General features: G+C 43.2%; 1 protein-coding gene across 6 annotated transcripts in view; it reads right to left on the bottom strand.

Moving 5' to 3' along the window:
- LOC132984676 (FK506-binding protein 5-like) overlaps positions 1–9,287 on the bottom strand; it is a 28,635-nt gene extending 19,348 nt beyond the window's left edge. For 2 of the 6 annotated variants that reach the window (XM_061051551.1, XM_061051549.1), the window contains exons 1-2: positions 8,159–9,283; positions 2,026–2,241 (exon numbers count right to left, since the gene is read on the bottom strand). In XM_061051551.1, coding sequence (XP_060907534.1) covers positions 2,026–2,241; positions 8,159–8,177 — 235 coding nt within the window. In that variant the 5' untranslated portion in view covers positions 8,178–9,283. Of the gene's footprint in view, positions 1–2,025; positions 2,242–5,679; positions 5,774–8,158 lie in introns of all 6 variants that reach the window. The other 4 variants (XM_061051552.1, XR_009674996.1, XM_061051550.1 and 1 more) reach the window with 4 other exon arrangements.
- Positions 9,288–17,211: the final 7,924 nt, after the last annotated feature.

Raw genomic sequence — 17,211 nt, forward strand, 5'->3', positions numbered from 1 at the left:
ACGTGAGGGGAGGAGTCAGCCGGCTGTCCTGGCGATGTAAACAAACTGAAGATAGGACTCTGAAAACTCTGAAAACATCACAGACAGTGGGACTCGGGTGTTACACCCATTGTAGACAGTCATGACTCACAGAGTTATTTTCAGAGGATATACTTGATTTCTATTGTATTTAAGTGTGGAAAATCGCATATTAAGCCTTTAAAGGCAGGTTTGGTAACCTTCTAAAACTAGCATGATTTTGAAAGTAGCATTCCCTCACTGCTCCGTCTGCACCCACTAAGTAATGAAAGAGAAATTAAAAGGAAGATGTTCATGTTAGGGTTAGAAAAATAAGTAGACTAGAAATGAACGGGTATGAATGATGTGTTGGAAGCATTGTTTGTTTTAGTGTTGTGAGAAAAAAATGGAACCAATGCTTGCAACTTTTAGTTAAGTCGCTGTTGAAGAGAAACATGTGAGCAGGTACAATACATATTCATATCACTGCAAATCACTGTGCTGCAGAAACAAACATGAAGACATCATATCATACTTAATCGAGGAGAAAGAAGGTTGGAAAAATGACAAGTGCAACTAAAACAACGTTAACATAAAAGGATAATGGGGACAAAAGAGAGATTAAAGCCTAGTCACAGTGGAGAAGATCTTTTACATTCCTCTTCTCCTTTTAGCTGGCTCTGACAGTCCCATGCCAGTCTTCTACAAGCTTTCAATCTTACCCTTCAACCCTACACTCTTTAATGAGCTCTTCTTGTATAGAACTAAAACATAATACTGAAGAGTGTTTGGGAAAGTAGCTTTGGCAATTTCAAAATCAAGATTACATTTGTTGGTTCCTCAAAAGTTGGCTACCCCAGCTTTGAAAAGCATGCCAACATTAAAACTGAAGGAGCAGTACAGCAGACTGCGCTGGTGAACGTCTGCAGACTTTCCTTGCAATGGGTTTAACGTCTCAGGTTACATACAAGCTGTCCTGATTTATTGGTGGAGGTTGTCAGGACTGGATGCAGTGGGCAAAGGAATACCTGCAAACAAAGAGCATGAAAAATGCCCTGAAAACTTTTTGAGGTATTTTTTACAGTTTCTATCTTCCAAAGGGGATCATAGACCTAAATAAAAGTTTAATTAACAAATATTGTATTTCAATATTGATTATAGCTGCTTGTTTCTTGTAAGCAGAGGAAGCAATACTACCATTGTTGAAAGGATATGTAATCTGAACCATAACCTACACCCTTGGACATGATGCACTTTAGAACCAGACCTTTTAATCTGCACGTCCAGAACAATGCCTTACAATGCTGACCTGCACCCAGAAATGTACACCATATTGCTGTAATCTTGTGCGATATGCATTTATTCATTGATTATTTATTCTGGTGTTCTCGGCTCTGTAACTTTTACAGATCAACTTGTTTTATCAATAATACGATTGGAACCTGCGCACTCTTTGCACCACCGCACTTTTGTATCGTGCATTTGCACTTTGAATGTTTTATGTATTGTCTGTGTTGTATTAAGTGACTTTCCCTCCAACCAAATTGACCTACGGGTACAAATAAAGTAACCTGAACCTGAACCTGGTGTCCAGATTACCTGAACGCTGAATGTGACACAAGCAATGATCTGTGTTTGCCTGAAAACTGACTGCAGAGAGAAACACTGGCAATTTAAGTGCAGTTAATAATGTCGAATTTAACATCAATTTCACCCAAGGTCAAAGCTCCTAAAACTGAGCGAATCTGACAGCCGTGAATAAACCAGAACTAGCTATCACTGGTCCTCTGGTGGCAGAACAGAGCTGCTAACGCCCCGCCACAAAATGCTAAAGCTAGTTGCCCCTGTATGAAAATATACACAGCAGAACTCCACCTATGAGAATTTATAGATTAACATACACATTCATAAATAAAAGGTTTTTTTTAAAGCATGTTAAGTGTTGATTCCTGATGAAAACAGAGACTGCAAAACTAGAGCTGACAATGGGAAGAATCTCAAATGAACAGCAGACAAACCTCTTCTTACCTGAAATGGTCTTGTAGTCGGTCAGATCAAACATGATTACAAAAACGCAAGACCACGTGATGAAGAGAGCCAGCACCAAGATCCAGGCCAGAGGAGAGCTGAAGGTGGAGTGGAGGTCCTCCGTGAACGTTTTCTTGTTTAGTCGCGCGGGCTGCGAACCGACGTCTCCACTTTTACCGTCAATGACCATCGTGGTGGTGGTGGTCGACAACCGAGCTGAGAGGCAAAAACACAGCGATTAGATGCTGATGCAATCATCCAGAGTGATCAGTTACTTTAGATCAGTGGTTCTCAACTGATCCAGCATAATGACCCACAACCAACTCCTGCATTAAAATTGCGACCCTAATTTTTTATATTTTATACAATTTCTTTAAATGACAAATTACAGCGTTTGGACCTCAGACGGTACAAAACAGGCACGTCTTCAAGATCCACCAGTTGAGAACCACTGCTCTAAACGCTCAACAAACTGTTAAGTATCCATAAACCTAGATTAGAAGATGCCGTGTACACCCAAAGTCCACTTCTGCTACACACTTTTTAATTGCATTGCGGGATTCACATTTTACATCGGCTATCTCAATCTTTTTTTTCACAGTACACACAATAATTCCCATAAAGAAAGGAAGGAAAGTTTGAAGAGAAATACCACCAATGCCTCTAAAACGATAAGGATTTAAAAATTGTAGGAGACAGGGAGGGAGGGAAGGGGGGGAAGCTCAGAGATTACACTTTCCCATTGGGAGATGCCCCGGTTTTATAACCCTCATGATTAAGCATGATCAAGCAGATAGTGGTTTTTCTTCTATCAAATGTCACTATCGTTTTGTTTTAATTTTGCTCAAATTAGTGTACATACATGGCAACACAACACATCCAGCCTACTGTTTTCTACTGCAGGCCTACACTCAAAGCACTTCAATGCATATTTCAATACACATTAAGACTACTAAGGATAACTTTTCATGGGAGAAAATTTATTGTGAAGTTGAACATGGTCAAAAAAAGGTGTCAAACTATATTTTTTTAGACTACAGGTAGGTACTCAGTCTTGCCTGCCTGTCTGTTTGTTTAAGCAATCTTGTAGGCTTCCTCTACAAACAGTTTCTTTAACCAATAATCATTCTCTCACAGTTTTATTTTTCATTTGTTTTCTTAAAGATACTAGGTAATGGTTTAGTTTTGTCTTTTAAAATCAGCTGCAGTGTACTTGCTAATGTCCTGGGAGGGTGTGTTGGGAAAGCTCGGGCCACCTGTTGACTCTCTTCAGCTCACTGTTGGCAGCTACTTTGGGTTACTCTGTTATTGCTGACTCAAACACTCCTAACACACACACACACACACACACACACACACACACACACACACACACACACACACACACAACACTTACACATCTCTGTCTAACGTCATTACTCTGATTCCAGGTCAGTTCAAAATAAGAGTGACCCAGACGAAACCTCCCAGAGCCTGGTGTGGTACTATTGTCATGGCACTGACAGTCGCTGTTTGTTTCAGCAAGTACTTCTTAGTTTTCAAAAAACTATCTTAAGCATGTTTATATAAGGGAATTATCAGGAGTATGTGCAGACACAAGATGCTTCTTTAAGATGTATACATAACTTCTGAGAGTGTTAAAGTGCAGTGCTACTCAAAAAACTTGACAAGGCATACATTTTGGGTTATACATGTCGGTTGAGTATGTTGCTAAATGGGTTCTTTTCTGTTGTATTGTGTTTTATTATTCGGATTATTTTGCTATATTCTTGCTGTTTATGTTCTTCTGTGTTTGGTTTAGTTTGCTTTGTTCTCGTTTTGGCCTTTGCTGTTTGTCAAAATCTGTGTTTTTAAAAGGTGCTATATAAATAAAGTGATTATTTTCTGTGCCACTGAAAAACTGGCAATAGAGCTCGTCAGTGACAGCCCACTTATTCGCTGGCTCTGGTTCGGGAAGTTAACTTCTCCATTCAAATCCTCCAGTTACATTTCGGAAAACCCTTATATCAATATATTAAATCCTGTAATCAAGTCAACCAGCTACCCGAATACTCGTGACTCTAAAACATTTGATTCTACACCAAAAAATAATTGGAAAACAGAGAAAAAAGGGCAGACACAGGAGGCTTTCATGAGTGAAGGAACTACATATCCCACAATCCTTTGCCATTCCAATGTGACCTTGCAAACAATATTTTGCATGCATACACCTACCTTCTTTCTACATTTATGCTTATTTTAATGTTTATATTGTTACTTGTAATGTTGTAATACACCGTTGTCTTAGTGTGTTGAACTTCCAGCAACTTCAGTGGTAGCAGCCGGCAGCCAAAGTTTCCATGGCAACAGCTGGCTCCCCCAATCAGAGACGTTGCTGTGACACTCTAGGATTGAAGGTGGTGTAGTTCTTTACAATGAGATCGTGACTTAACCATGTTTTTCTTAAAATGACGTTGTATCTTCCACTACAGGAACATATACCACCGTTTCACAGTCGGGTAGCTCGTGGTAAGTCTATCTTGGATGGTTATGGCATTACGGCTAATAATCAAATCTGCTACGGAGAAAATGAATGGGGCTTTTACTTCCTGAACCAGACTGTCGAGCTCTATTTCACCAGCTTGGTTATCCCTATGAAAGAAGTCTGGCTCTATATAAAGACATCTGTGGTCCTCAAAACAGTGTGAAAAGGTGAACAAGAATTAGCATTGGTCGGTATTAAAGTTAATCAATTACTTGAATTTATCTTCAGGTGGGGTAAAAACCATCATTCAATCGAACCATGTGATTGATGTTCCATTAAGTCTGCAAATTAAGATCTTGTAAAGTTCATAATTCACCAGCTACATCAAACATTTACTCATTGATAGCTTGGCTTTATAAAGGCTTTCTAATCAGACTCCTTGCAGCATTGGGAGCTGCCCAATGACAGTCCACTGTAGACTAACTGATAAGCACCGGGTTCAGACAGGACGTTTAACCAGTCGTTGTTGAGAAAGAAAGCATTTCCCCTCGCTGTCATTCACACACACACATCATGTGTAGCATTCCCTTCTCTAAATTGCGGGTTGATCCGTGCTGTTTTTTTTAAATCATGAAATAACACTTGAGTTCTTGAGTACTCGACCATCAGACGACGACCACTAAAAAAACAACTTGCCAACCCATCAGTTGCTTAAGCTAACCCAAAACTTTGGTCCACAGCAACATGTCTTGATAAATACTGGTGTGATTTCCGTCAAATATGGCATGGATTGAATGGCCCATCCTAAAGATTTTAGCATTTTTATCTCCTTCTGATGCTTGTTCAGTTGATTGCTTAATGGCCATCTTGGTAAATATTGGGTTGTGCTTTTATTTTCCTTTTTTAATCAAAAGCCAACCTGTTATAGTTTTTGCACTAACCCTTTGAGCCATCCCCTGGGGGAAAAAATGTGCTCTTTTGCTCGAGAAATCCCAAAACTGAAATGTCCAAAATGTATGATTTCCATTTGTTTGTGGCCAACATTTTTGTGAGCACAAGTGGGACATATTAACTCCTAAATCTTTTTGTCCACATCACTATTAAACCTCTGTTGACCAACGGGTTTTAAACCCCATCTCTAAACGGTTTTGACCATCCATCCCTGCATGATTCCTCCTTTTATGGCTGACCTGTCTGCACACTGAGGATGACTTTTCTGTTGTTACCCTCACTGGGTATCCATGGCAGCTCAGCTCAGAGGAGTCATTTGGGGCCAGTTGTTGCCTATTCGGTCAGAAAACAGAGAAGTGTAGTCATAACAGTTACTTAATATGTTCACAGAGCTGAACTACGTGCAGCAGAGACCCTTGGGATTCAGCTGGTTGGGCATGTTTGGAGCTGAGTTCAAGCTGCTGTTTCCTAGTTGTTGTTTTTTTTTACTGGAATGAGTGTTGTACACCTGCTGAAATGTTATCATTATGTGTGGTATCTTTCTGACTGTTTGGATGCAAATATCCATGTGAGAAAATAGATTACAGGTATAGTCATTACAGTATGAATTTGGTGGAATTCAGAAAAAGTATAGTATCACTGGTTTCTGATTTCTTAAGGGCGTTTTCACACCTAACCTTTGGTCTGTTTGCCAAGTAAGTGCGGTTTGTTTGCGCTGGTGTGAAAGCTGTCAATCGAAGCATGGTGTGGACCAAACCACCGTAAAGAGACTGCTTAAAAAGGTGGGTTTGGTTAGCTTATCTTCAGACTCTGTGTGGTTCATTTGTAGTAAGAACATGAACCTACCTCACTGCAGGAAACAACCATTAGGGCCATCTCTGTTCATCATTGCTGAACATGTGTTACAGGCCACAGGTATAATTGACGGTACATCAACATATTATTTGCAAGTCGAAATTGCGCCATTGATAAATGCAAACAATATAAAAATCGATGACCACAGCGAACATAAATCCCTGTAGTTGTCTGTCTATTTTGAAGTTGGAAAGTGTTTTTGGAGCAGCCACAGCCAGGCAGGAGTCGACTGGTCTTTATTTACTGTTAGGTTTTTCCAACCAATCAGAGAGCATTTTCCTGCACACATTTTGGTCGGCATGTAAATGTCCCCGTGTGATCACAGACCAAACTTGAGGTAATTATGCATAAATGTAATAAATTGGTCCATGATTCAGACCAGAGCAAACAAACTGTAGGTGTGAAAACGCCTTAATTGTCTGTACCTGAAGAAAAAATTGCCAGTATGAAAACAGAAACGGAATAGGACTTATTTAAATGTTCCACTAGATTCTTAAAGTTATAGTCAAACATTTAAATTTGATCTACCCTTTTGGCTTATGGACGACCACCTCACCAAGTATGGACCATTTCCATACCAAGGAAAATCCTCCAAACTACAAATTCTGGCCAAGCTTGTAAAATTCACAAAACTGCCACAATTTCCATAATTTCTCTGAAGAACATTTGCTGCCAAAAGCTTCATAGAGAACCAAAGATTCAAAGCCATGAGCAGCAAATTAAAACTTTCCAGAGAAAAATCCAGCTAGATGCTATAGCAAGTTTGAAAACTTTTCAGTGTTAGAATCAATCTTGCGTATCAGCCAAGTTTAATTTGCAAGCAAAAATGCCGAATTCCATAAGATTACTTGATCATCTTGCAATTGATGTGATCCTGATTTGACTATTATTTACAGGCGTTTAGGCAAGATATTTCATAGCGTTATTTCTTACATATTACACTTCCATAGATTCTCACCAAATAAGAGCTTTCTTTGAGAAAACATAAACAGACTCAAGCAGATAAAGAAGGATTGCTTGCTCCATCATGACATTTGTTGCTTTGCACAAAGGAAATAACAAAAAGGTAATGAGCTAGCAGTGGAAGATACTGATATGTGGAGATAATTGATGTGGAAAATGTCCTAGGAGCATCACAAGAGCACACTGTTTGTTGTTGGATGTTTCTTTTTGACGTTCACATTTCCCAAAATAACCATCATCCAACCATTGGCTTTATCCAGAGCTTCAACAGTCCTGGAGTTGGTTAAGTTGTTATGTTGTTGTTAGGTGCCATTGGCAGCTAAAATCAATTGATAAACTACTTGGGACATGTTTCAAATCTTTGGAGAAGTTAGTCAGCTAGACTTCTTTCCATAAAACGTTTGTTGTGACCATTCAGAAATGTCCTGGAAATGGTAATGGCCATCTTGTTTTTCTCAATTAAAGGCCCAATCATCCACCCGTACTGGTTGATAAGCTCTCTTGTGAAGTCCAAAGATGGGCATAGCGTTCATGCAAACGACAACACTGTGCTTTAGGATCCTTATGTTGCCTTGTTTCATTTACCATGCTCAGGAAAACAATTAAAAATCCCTGTATGAGGGGATGTGGTTTCAAATGCAACAGGAAGCACAGTGTTGGAGCTGATTGATCCTTTGCAGCTCGGTGGATGTCACAGAGGGGACTTAAAGCTGCATTACAAATAGCCGCTACATGATAGCAGCATATTTTTAGAAACTTCCAATCATGAAATTCCCCCCAACACACCAGAAAGCATCAGAGGGGCTGTGTGCAAAACAAAACAAGACAAGAGCTTCATAAACACAGTGAAACCATGGGGTTTTAGTTGATTAGTAACACTTCATGGGATGGATACTTTACCTTCAACTGCTTCGGTCATAGTTTAAAAAAAAAAAGAAAAAAAGTAAAATCCTTTATGCAGATTAAGTTCCCATAAAAAGAAAAAATTGACGGTAGATCCTCAACTCCTCCGAGCAACTTAATCCCAGCGTTTAATTCCAATCCAGCCACGTCATATGATGGCATGTGCTGAGGATATGTGTCCACCACTGGTCACACTTACGCTTCTTTTTCCACTCGCATTTCTTAAATCTGCAGTTTCAGAACTCAAACTTTGAATGGGTCCAAATGTCTGCGACGTGGCCCAGGGAGCTGACTTCCGCTGTAGTGGATGAGGCCGGGGGAAGACGGACAGAGACCAATTTAAAGTGGCTTTGCCCTTTGCCGGGTTGAAGCTAGGGTTGTAGATAGAGCAGCAGGACCCCCCCTCCTCTGCTTGTCTGACAGAATTAGATCGACCACGGGGACTGACTGACGGAGGGGAAAGAGAGCTTTAAGGTAACTTTATCCCAACAGCCAATGTTGCTGCTGGACTCAACAAACAGAAGTCAAATTGTATCAGTAAGTCTACTTTGTTTTGTTCCTTTGGGATAAGTCTGAATAAACTGTAGAACTAACCAGGAAATGTTACATTCATGCCATGTTTCTGAGCCCCAGGCCCTGAGTTATTCTTAGAGCGGCCCGCTGCTGCTGGTATTCTGCTTCGCCTTTTTAGGCCAGAGGCGTGACCTTAACACCACATCCCCGCAGCCCCCCCCCACCCTCATGTCAACTAATCCCCCCCTCCTCCAGAACTCCCCTGCTCAGTGCAGAGCTGTCATCAAGAGGAGAGAGAGAGAGAGAGAGAGAGAGAGAGTGGGAAGATCAAAATCAAGTCCGCCAAGTAGAATCAAACTGGGGAAATCCTGGGTAAGGACTCCAGTACTGTGTATTAAGATGGACGGAGCAACAGCTGGCAGTGAGGCCAAACTACTGAGCTCCCCCTAATGACAGGCTGCAATTAAAGATCATAAACCCAGCCTCCTCCATGTTAACAGATGGGACATGGCTCAAACTATTAAATGAAAACACACGTCATGTGGCTACGGATTGGGCTGTGAAGCCGCTTTCAAAAAACACATTTAAACAAAACAACTCAGAAAAATGAACACTTTGGCATAAACAAGCTTGATGTGGACTAAATTAAAAATGACAGATATCATGTGTTTTGTGTGTATTTTGATTCCATGTCCCGTTTGTTAACATGAAGGATGCAGGGATTATGACTGCAGCCAGCCAACCAGTCAGCAGGGGGCGCTCTGAATATTTTGGCAACTGTTTCTCCGTTCATCTTAATATACAGTCTGTTGTTCAAATATTCAGTCATGCTACAAAGATGTCCCTTAATACATTTCCACTTTCTCTGTTTTAGTCGCTTCAAAATGCTGTTATTGGTTGAACTGTTTTTCAATGTACTTTGCTTTGCTACTCATTTAACTACTAATATCCACCTTCTTGTCACTTCAATTAATCTCAAATTCCTTCTAGGGTTGTCGTACTCCAAATCGGTCTTTGTCTCGAGACCACTTTTTGAAGGTCTCGAAATCGAAAGCATTTTGACTCGGTCTTGTCTCGGTCTCAAGACCACCACTGAGAGGCTTTTTTTTTCCAAGTCATTACTGTGAGTAGAAGGAAAACGCCTCTTAACTTCAGGTCATGTAATTTGATTTTCTTTCCCTGGTTACGGCCGCAACCTTCCCAGTTGTTCGGTCTGAGTGAGTCACACGCCCGCTGCACACAAGAGGATAATTTTTCAGTGATATTTACGGTCTCGGTCTCGCCCTGCCTTGGTCTTGACTGGGTCTCAAACCCTTAATGTCTTGGTCTTGTCTCGGGCTCGCCCTGCCTTGGCCTTGGTGTTGACTCGGTCTCGAACCCTAAATGTCCTGGTCTTGTCTCGGTCTCGCCCTGCCTTGGTCTTGACTGGGTCTCAAATCCTTAATGTCTTGGTCTTGACTCGGTCTCAAACCCTTAATGTCCTGGTCTTGACTCTGTCTCGCCCTGCCTTGGCCTTGGTGTTGACTCGGTCTCAAACTCTTAATGTCTTGGTCTTGTCTCGGTCTCAAACCCTTAATGTCTTGGTCTTGTCTCGGTCTCGCCCTGCCTTGGCCTTGGTGTTGACTCGGTCTTGAACCCTAAATGTCTTGGTGTTGACTTAGTCTCGAAGCCTAAATGTCCTGGTCTTGTCTCGGTCTCGCCCTGCCTTGGCCTTGGTCTTGACTCAGTCTCAAACCCTAAATGTCTTGGTGTTGACTCGGTCTCAAACCCTAAATGTCTTGGTGTTGACTCGGTCTCAAACCCTTAATGTCTTGGTCTTGACTCGGTCTCAAACCCTAAATGTCCTGGTGTTGACTCGGTCTCAAACCCTTAATGTCTTGGTCTTGACTCGGTCTCAAACCCTTAATGTCTTGGTCTTGTCTCGGTCTCGCCCCGGCCTTGTCCTTGGTGTTGACTCGGTCTTGAACCCTAAATGTCTTGGTGTTGACTTAGTCTCGAAGCCTAAATGTCCTGGTCTTGTCTCGGTCTCGCCCTGCCTTGGCCTTGGTCTTGACTCGGTCTCAAACCCTAAATGTCCTGGTCTTGACTCGGTCTCGAACCCTAAATGTCTTGGTGTTGACTCGGTCTCAAACCCTTAATGTCTTGGTCTTGACTCGGTCTCGAACCCTAAATGTCCTGGTCTTGACTCGGTCTCAAACCCTAAATGTCCTGGTGTTGACTCGGTCTCAAACCCTTAATGTCTTGGTCTTGACTCGGTCTCAAACCCTAAATGTCCTGGTGTTGACTCGGTCTTAAACCCTTAATGTCTTGGTCTTGACTCGGTCTCAAACCCTAAATGTCCTGGTCTTGTCTCGGTCTCGCCCTGCCTTGGTGTTGACTCGGTCTCGTCCTGCCTTGGTCTTGGTCTTGACGCGGTCTTGAATCCTAAATGTCTTGGTCTTGACTCGGTCTCGAACCCTTAATGTCTTGGTCTTGACTCGGTCTCGAACCCTAAATGTCCTGGTCTTGTCTCGGTCTCGCCCTGCCTTGGCCTTGGTGTTGATTCGGTCTCGTCCTGCCTTGGTCTTGGTCTTGACTCGGTCTCGAACCCTAAATGTCCTGGTCTTGTCTCGGTCTCGCCCTGCCTTGGTCTTGACTGGGTCTCAAATCCTTAATGTCTTGGTCTTGACTCGGTCGCAAACCCTTAATGTCCTGGTCTTGACTCTGTCTCGCCCTGCCTTGGCCTTGGTGTTGACTCGGTCTCAAACTCTTAATGTCTTGGTCTTGTCTCGGTCTCAAACCCTTAATGTCTTGGTCTTGTCTCGGTCTCGCCCTGCCTTGGCCTTGGTGTTGACTCGGTCTTGAACCCTAAATGTCTTGGTGTTGACTTAGTCTCGAAGCCTAAATGTCCTGGTCTTGTCTCGGTCTCGCCCTGCCTTGGCCTTGGTCTTGACTCGGTCTCAAACCCTAAATGTCTTGGTGTTGACTCGGTCTCAAACCCTTAATGTCTTGGTCTTGACTCGGTCTCGAACCCTAAATGTTTTGGTCTTGACTCGGTCTCAAACCCTAAATGTCCTGGTGTTGACTCGGTCTCAAACCCTTAATGTCTTGGTCTTGACTCGGTCTTAAACCCTAAATGTCCTGGTGTTAACTCGGTCTTAAACCCTTAATGTCTTGGTCTTGACTCGGTCTCGAACCCTAAATGTCCTGGTCTTGTCTCGGTCTCGCCCTGCCTTGGCCTTGGTGTTGACTCGGTCTCGTCCTGCCTTGGTCTTGGTCTTGACTCGGTCTCAAACCCTTAATGTCTTGGTCTTGACTCGGTCTCGAACCCTAAATGTCTTGGTCTTGTCTCGGTCTCGCCCTGCCTTGGCCTTGGTGTTGACTCGGTCTTGAACCCTAAATGTCTTGGTGTTGACTTGGTCTCGAAGCCTAAATGTCCTGGTCTTGTCTCGGTCTCGCCCTGCCTTGGCCTTGGTCTTGACTCGGTCTCAAACCCTAAATGTCCTGGTCTTGACTCGGTCTCGAACCCTAAATGTCTTGGTGTTGACTCGGTCTCAAACCCTTAATGTCTTGGCCTTGACTCGGTCTCGAACCCTAAATGTCCTGGTCTTGACTCGGTCTCAAACCCTAAATGTCCTGGTGTTGACTCGGTCTCAAACCCTTAATGTCTTGGTCTTGACTCGGTCTTAAACCCTAAATGTCCTGGTGTTGACTCGGTCTTAAACCCTTAATGTCTTGGTCTTGACTCGGTCTCGAACCCTAAATGTCCTGGTCTTGTCTCGGTCTCGCCCTGCCTTGGCCTTGGTGTTGACTCGGTCTCGTTCTGCCTTGGTCTTGGTCTTGACTCGGTCTCAAACCCTTAATGTCTTGGTCTTGTCTCGGTCTCGCCCCGGCCTTGTCCTTGGTGTTGACTCGGTCTTGAACCCTAAATGTCTTGGTGTTGACTTCGTCTCGAAGCCTAAATGTCCTGGTCTTGTCTCGGTCTCGCCCTGCCTTGGCCTTGGTCTTGACTCGGTCTCAAACCCAAATGTCCTGGTCTTGACTCGGTCTCGAACCCTAAATGTCTTGGTGTTGACTCGGTCTCAAACCCTTAATGTCTTGGTCTTGACTCGGTCTCGAACCCTAAATGTCCTGGTCTTGACTCGGTCTCAAACCCTAAATGTCCTGGTGTTGACTCGGTCTCAAACCCTTAATGTCTTGGTCTTGACTCGGTCTCAAACCCTAAATGTCTTGGTGTTGACTCGGTCTCAAACCCTTAATGTCTTGGTCTTGACTCGGTCTCGAACCCTAAATGTCTTGGTCTTGACTCGGTCTCAAACCCTAAATGTCCTGGTGTTGACTCGGTCTCAAACCCTTAATGTCTTGGTCTTGACTCGGTCTTAAACCCTAAATGTCCTGGTGTTAACTCGGTCTTAAACCCTTAATGTCTTGGTCTTGACTCGGTCTCGAACCCTAAATGTCCTGGTCTTGTCTCGGTCTCGCCCTGCCTTGGCCTTGGTGTTGACTCGGTCTCGTCCTGCCTTGGTCTTGGTCTTGACTCGGTCTCAAACCCTTAATGTCTTGGTCTTGACTCGGTCTCGAACCCTAAATGTCTTGGTCTTGTCTCGGTCTCGCCCTGCCTTGGCCTTGGTGTTGACTCGGTCTTGAACCCTAAATGTCTTGGTGTTGACTTGGTCTCGAAGCCTAAATGTCCTGGTCTTGTCTCGGTCTCGCCCTGCCTTGGCCTTGGTCTTGACTCGGTCTCAAACCCTAAATGTCCTGGTCTTGACTCGGTCTCGAACCCTAAATGTCTTGGTGTTGACTCGGTCTCAAACCCTTAATGTCTTGGCCTTGACTCGGTCTCGAACCCTAAATGTCCTGGTCTTGACTCGGTCTCAAACCCTAAATGTCCTGGTGTTGACTCGGTCTCAAACCCTTAATGTCTTGGTCTTGACTCGGTCTTAAACCCTAAATGTCCTGGTGTTGACTCGGTCTTAAACCCTTAATGTCTTGGTCTTGACTCGGTCTCGAACCCTAAATGTCCTGGTCTTGTCTCGGTCTCGCCCTGCCTTGGCCTTGGTGTTGACTCGGTCTCGTTCTGCCTTGGTCTTGGTCTTGACTCGGTCTCAAACCCTTAATGTCTTGGTCTTGTCTCGGTCTCGCCCCGGCCTTGTCCTTGGTGTTGACTCGGTCTTGAACCCTAAATGTCTTGGTGTTGACTTCGTCTCGAAGCCTAAATGTCCTGGTCTTGTCTCGGTCTCGCCCTGCCTTGGCCTTGGTCTTGACTCGGTCTCAAACCCAAATGTCCTGGTCTTGACTCGGTCTCGAACCCTAAATGTCTTGGTGTTGACTCGGTCTCAAACCCTTAATGTCTTGGTCTTGACTCGGTCTCGAACCCTAAATGTCCTGGTCTTGACTCGGTCTCAAACCCTAAATGTCCTGGTGTTGACTCGGTCTCAAACCCTTAATGTCTTGGTCTTGACTCGGTCTCAAACCCTAAATGTCCTGGTGTTGACTCTGTCTTAAACCCTTAATGTCTTGGTGTTGACTCGGTCTCAAACCCTAAATGTCCTGGTCTTGTCTCGGTCTCGCCCTGCCTTGGTGTTGACTCGGTCTCGTCCTGCCTTGGTCTTGGTCTTGACGCGGTCTTGAACCCTAAATGTCTTGGTCTTGACTCGATCTCGAACCCTAAATGTCCTGGTCTTGTCTCGGTCTCGTCCTGCCTTGGTCTTGGTCTTCACTCGGTCTTGAACCCTAAATGTCTCGGTCTCGGAGCACTCTGGTCTCAGGTACGTCTTGGTCTCAGTAAGTGTGGTCTTGACTACAGCACTAACTCCTACCTCTTTATTCTTAATTGTGTATTCTCAGTTGTCTAAAGCAGCATCGCAGTCTTGGATGGACGAAAAGTATTCTCACTGTGAACTTTGCTTACGGTTGAAACAACGATAAAAGAGAACTTGGTAGACTTGATTGAAAACTTTCCACACGTTAAATGGACAGTTTCACTATCTGCTTATTGGACTGTCTCAATCAACCATCCTAGTGTTGACCGAGTACGTTTCCTGCTCCATCCACAGAGACTAGCTGAATCATCTCAGGAAGTTGGCCCGGTTTCGTTGGCTGAAGTCTCCAAAACGAAATCTTCATCCAAGTGAAGCAGGTGCAGTTTGTTTTGACTTTATATTTTCTACATTTGACTCCATTTGCCATCCCGTTTTTTGACTTGACTCCTGATGTCCTCAAAACCCATTTACCACTGATCCTCACATTAGAAGCGGTACAGGCTCGAGACACTTCAGTCAAATCGTGTTTCATAACTACTAAAGCCAGGCATTGAGGGGCAACTTAACAAATCAACAGAATCAACCTCTTCTTGGTGTATAATTATTTATTCTTCATGAAGTCAATACTTAGTATTATAACACAACAATGGTTGTACACTTAACATTCTCTTCTAATTCTTTGGGGCCAACAAAAACCCTTTTAATGTACATGTAAGCATTTCATTATTGTTTTATTGACAGACTCAAAAAAGAACCTGACTTTTCATCTTGCTTGCCTTCTTTCCGTCTTACTAAGGCGTGTATCTGCCGTTACATCATTCTTTATTTCTCTTCCCATAAAAGATTAGTGATCGAAAGATTACAAACTTTAACATCTGTATTACCCAATAAACTTCACTACAGCAATACATTAATATCCAGCTGTAATTATATATTCATAAGATGATTCACATGCATTACATTACTCATTAATGAGTCACCCTAATACTTCAAGGTTATTCGATTGTGAAAGTAAACAGATGGTTAACTCTCGGTTAGTGACGGCCTTTACTCGACTTATTCCAGTTAGAAAGCACAGTTAACAGAGTGATCACTGTCACTGTCACCGTGACGGCGACAAGATAGATCTTCTTTTCGCTCCGCCCAGAGATGACTGAAAAAAAAAAACAATAATTGAACATTAAATATTTTTTGCTTACAAATTACATGAAGAATAAGTGTTAATGTGATGAGAGAAAAAACACTTGTTTCTTGTGATTACTGAGATTTGCATAGTGAATGAGATTTATGTACAGAACCAGGACTGTAGGACTAAAATAATATAGATAACCGTGGAGGCCTTCTTGAAAAGGGATACTTCACCCATTTGCATTAAGCTTTGTATCATTAGAAACCTGGTAGTATTTTTGAATGGTCGTGCATCCCGCCCTCTATTTCCCCTGAGATGGGAAATCTTTGTATTTCTTGGTCTGTAAAGGAGCTTCCAGTGACGCAAAAATCGTCATTCATCGGGAAGCTGTTGTGGTTAGCGGGGTGAAACTACAACGCTAGTTCCTCATATTTTCGACCACTGAAGCTACAGACCAATCACAGATCAGTGGGTTGGAACTCACTCCCAGAATCGAAACTTAACGTCTGCCATATTGCTTGGAAGCTATGCTGACAGGCTCAATGGAGAAAGCTGATAATGGCGAAAAAATATAAATATAGCGGCGAGATGGCTGCTGCCGACAGGCCGGTCTTGTGTCTTGGCTGCTGCGGCTTGCGCTGGCTCTGGCTCTAGCGGCCACGGCAACCGTCTCGCGGCTACATTGCTATATTGTCGCCACTGCCAGCTCAGCAGCCGAGGCATAAGGCCTGCCTGTCGGCGGTGGTAAGGAAGAGGAGCCCGGGTTCACTGTTTGTCTATGGACACAGACATAGAGTCTGTTTTCTGACAGGAATTTCCAAGATCAATTCTGGAAGAAATTTCAGAATCAGTTGAGGAAACGGCCGTATGTGTTGAAGTAAATATGTCTGTAAATAGAGGACCTTAGTGGGAGTGGCCTGCGATGCTGTGCATTCTGGGATTTGGTGTCTTTCATCCACATGAGCCAAAAAGACACTTTCTGCATTTTCTCGGCCAAGAAGGCACCAACTTCAAAATGTATTTCACATTTCTACTACATATATGACCCAATGTCAATACAGATTCATGTTTCAACGGGTGTAGTATCCCTTTAATCTCAATCCACATCTGCACTATCTGAATTAAATTTAACGGTCACATATTATACAAAACACACTTTACCATGTTTGTCCAACACTAATATGTGTCTCTAGTCCGTCTACAAACCCCCCAGTTATAAGAAAAGTCCATCCTCTCCATCTTCTGCCTGCTCCACTTTTCAGAAAATGTGTGCTCAAACAGGCCGTTTGGAGATTTTCCCTTCATGACATCACAAAGGGCAGTAGCCCCTCCCCCAGGTGGGTGACACTCCCACAGCTAGGTGTTTGTTCTACCCTCTAAGTCTGCCTTCTCACCGTAAACAATAGGACATGATGCAAGAAAGCCACAGCCATATCCCTGTGCAGAGAGGGCCAAACACAAACTCATTTACATATTTAAAGGTACAGACACAGAAACAGTCTGTTCTGAGCAGGGCTGAAATAGAGGGGTTTATAGACATGATCAAATACAGGATCAGAGTGGATTTAGAACAAGAAACTTCACAGACATGTTTTGGGGAGCTCTGAGACTCATTTAAACTGGTTGAAAAGGAGAAGAATATGTCACCTTTAAAAAAAAGGCTTGGA

The sequence above is a fragment of the Labrus mixtus genome, chromosome 12, assembly GCF_963584025.1.
Source record: "Labrus mixtus chromosome 12, fLabMix1.1, whole genome shotgun sequence".
In the NCBI taxonomy this organism is placed as follows: domain Eukaryota; kingdom Metazoa; phylum Chordata; class Actinopteri; order Labriformes; family Labridae; genus Labrus; species Labrus mixtus.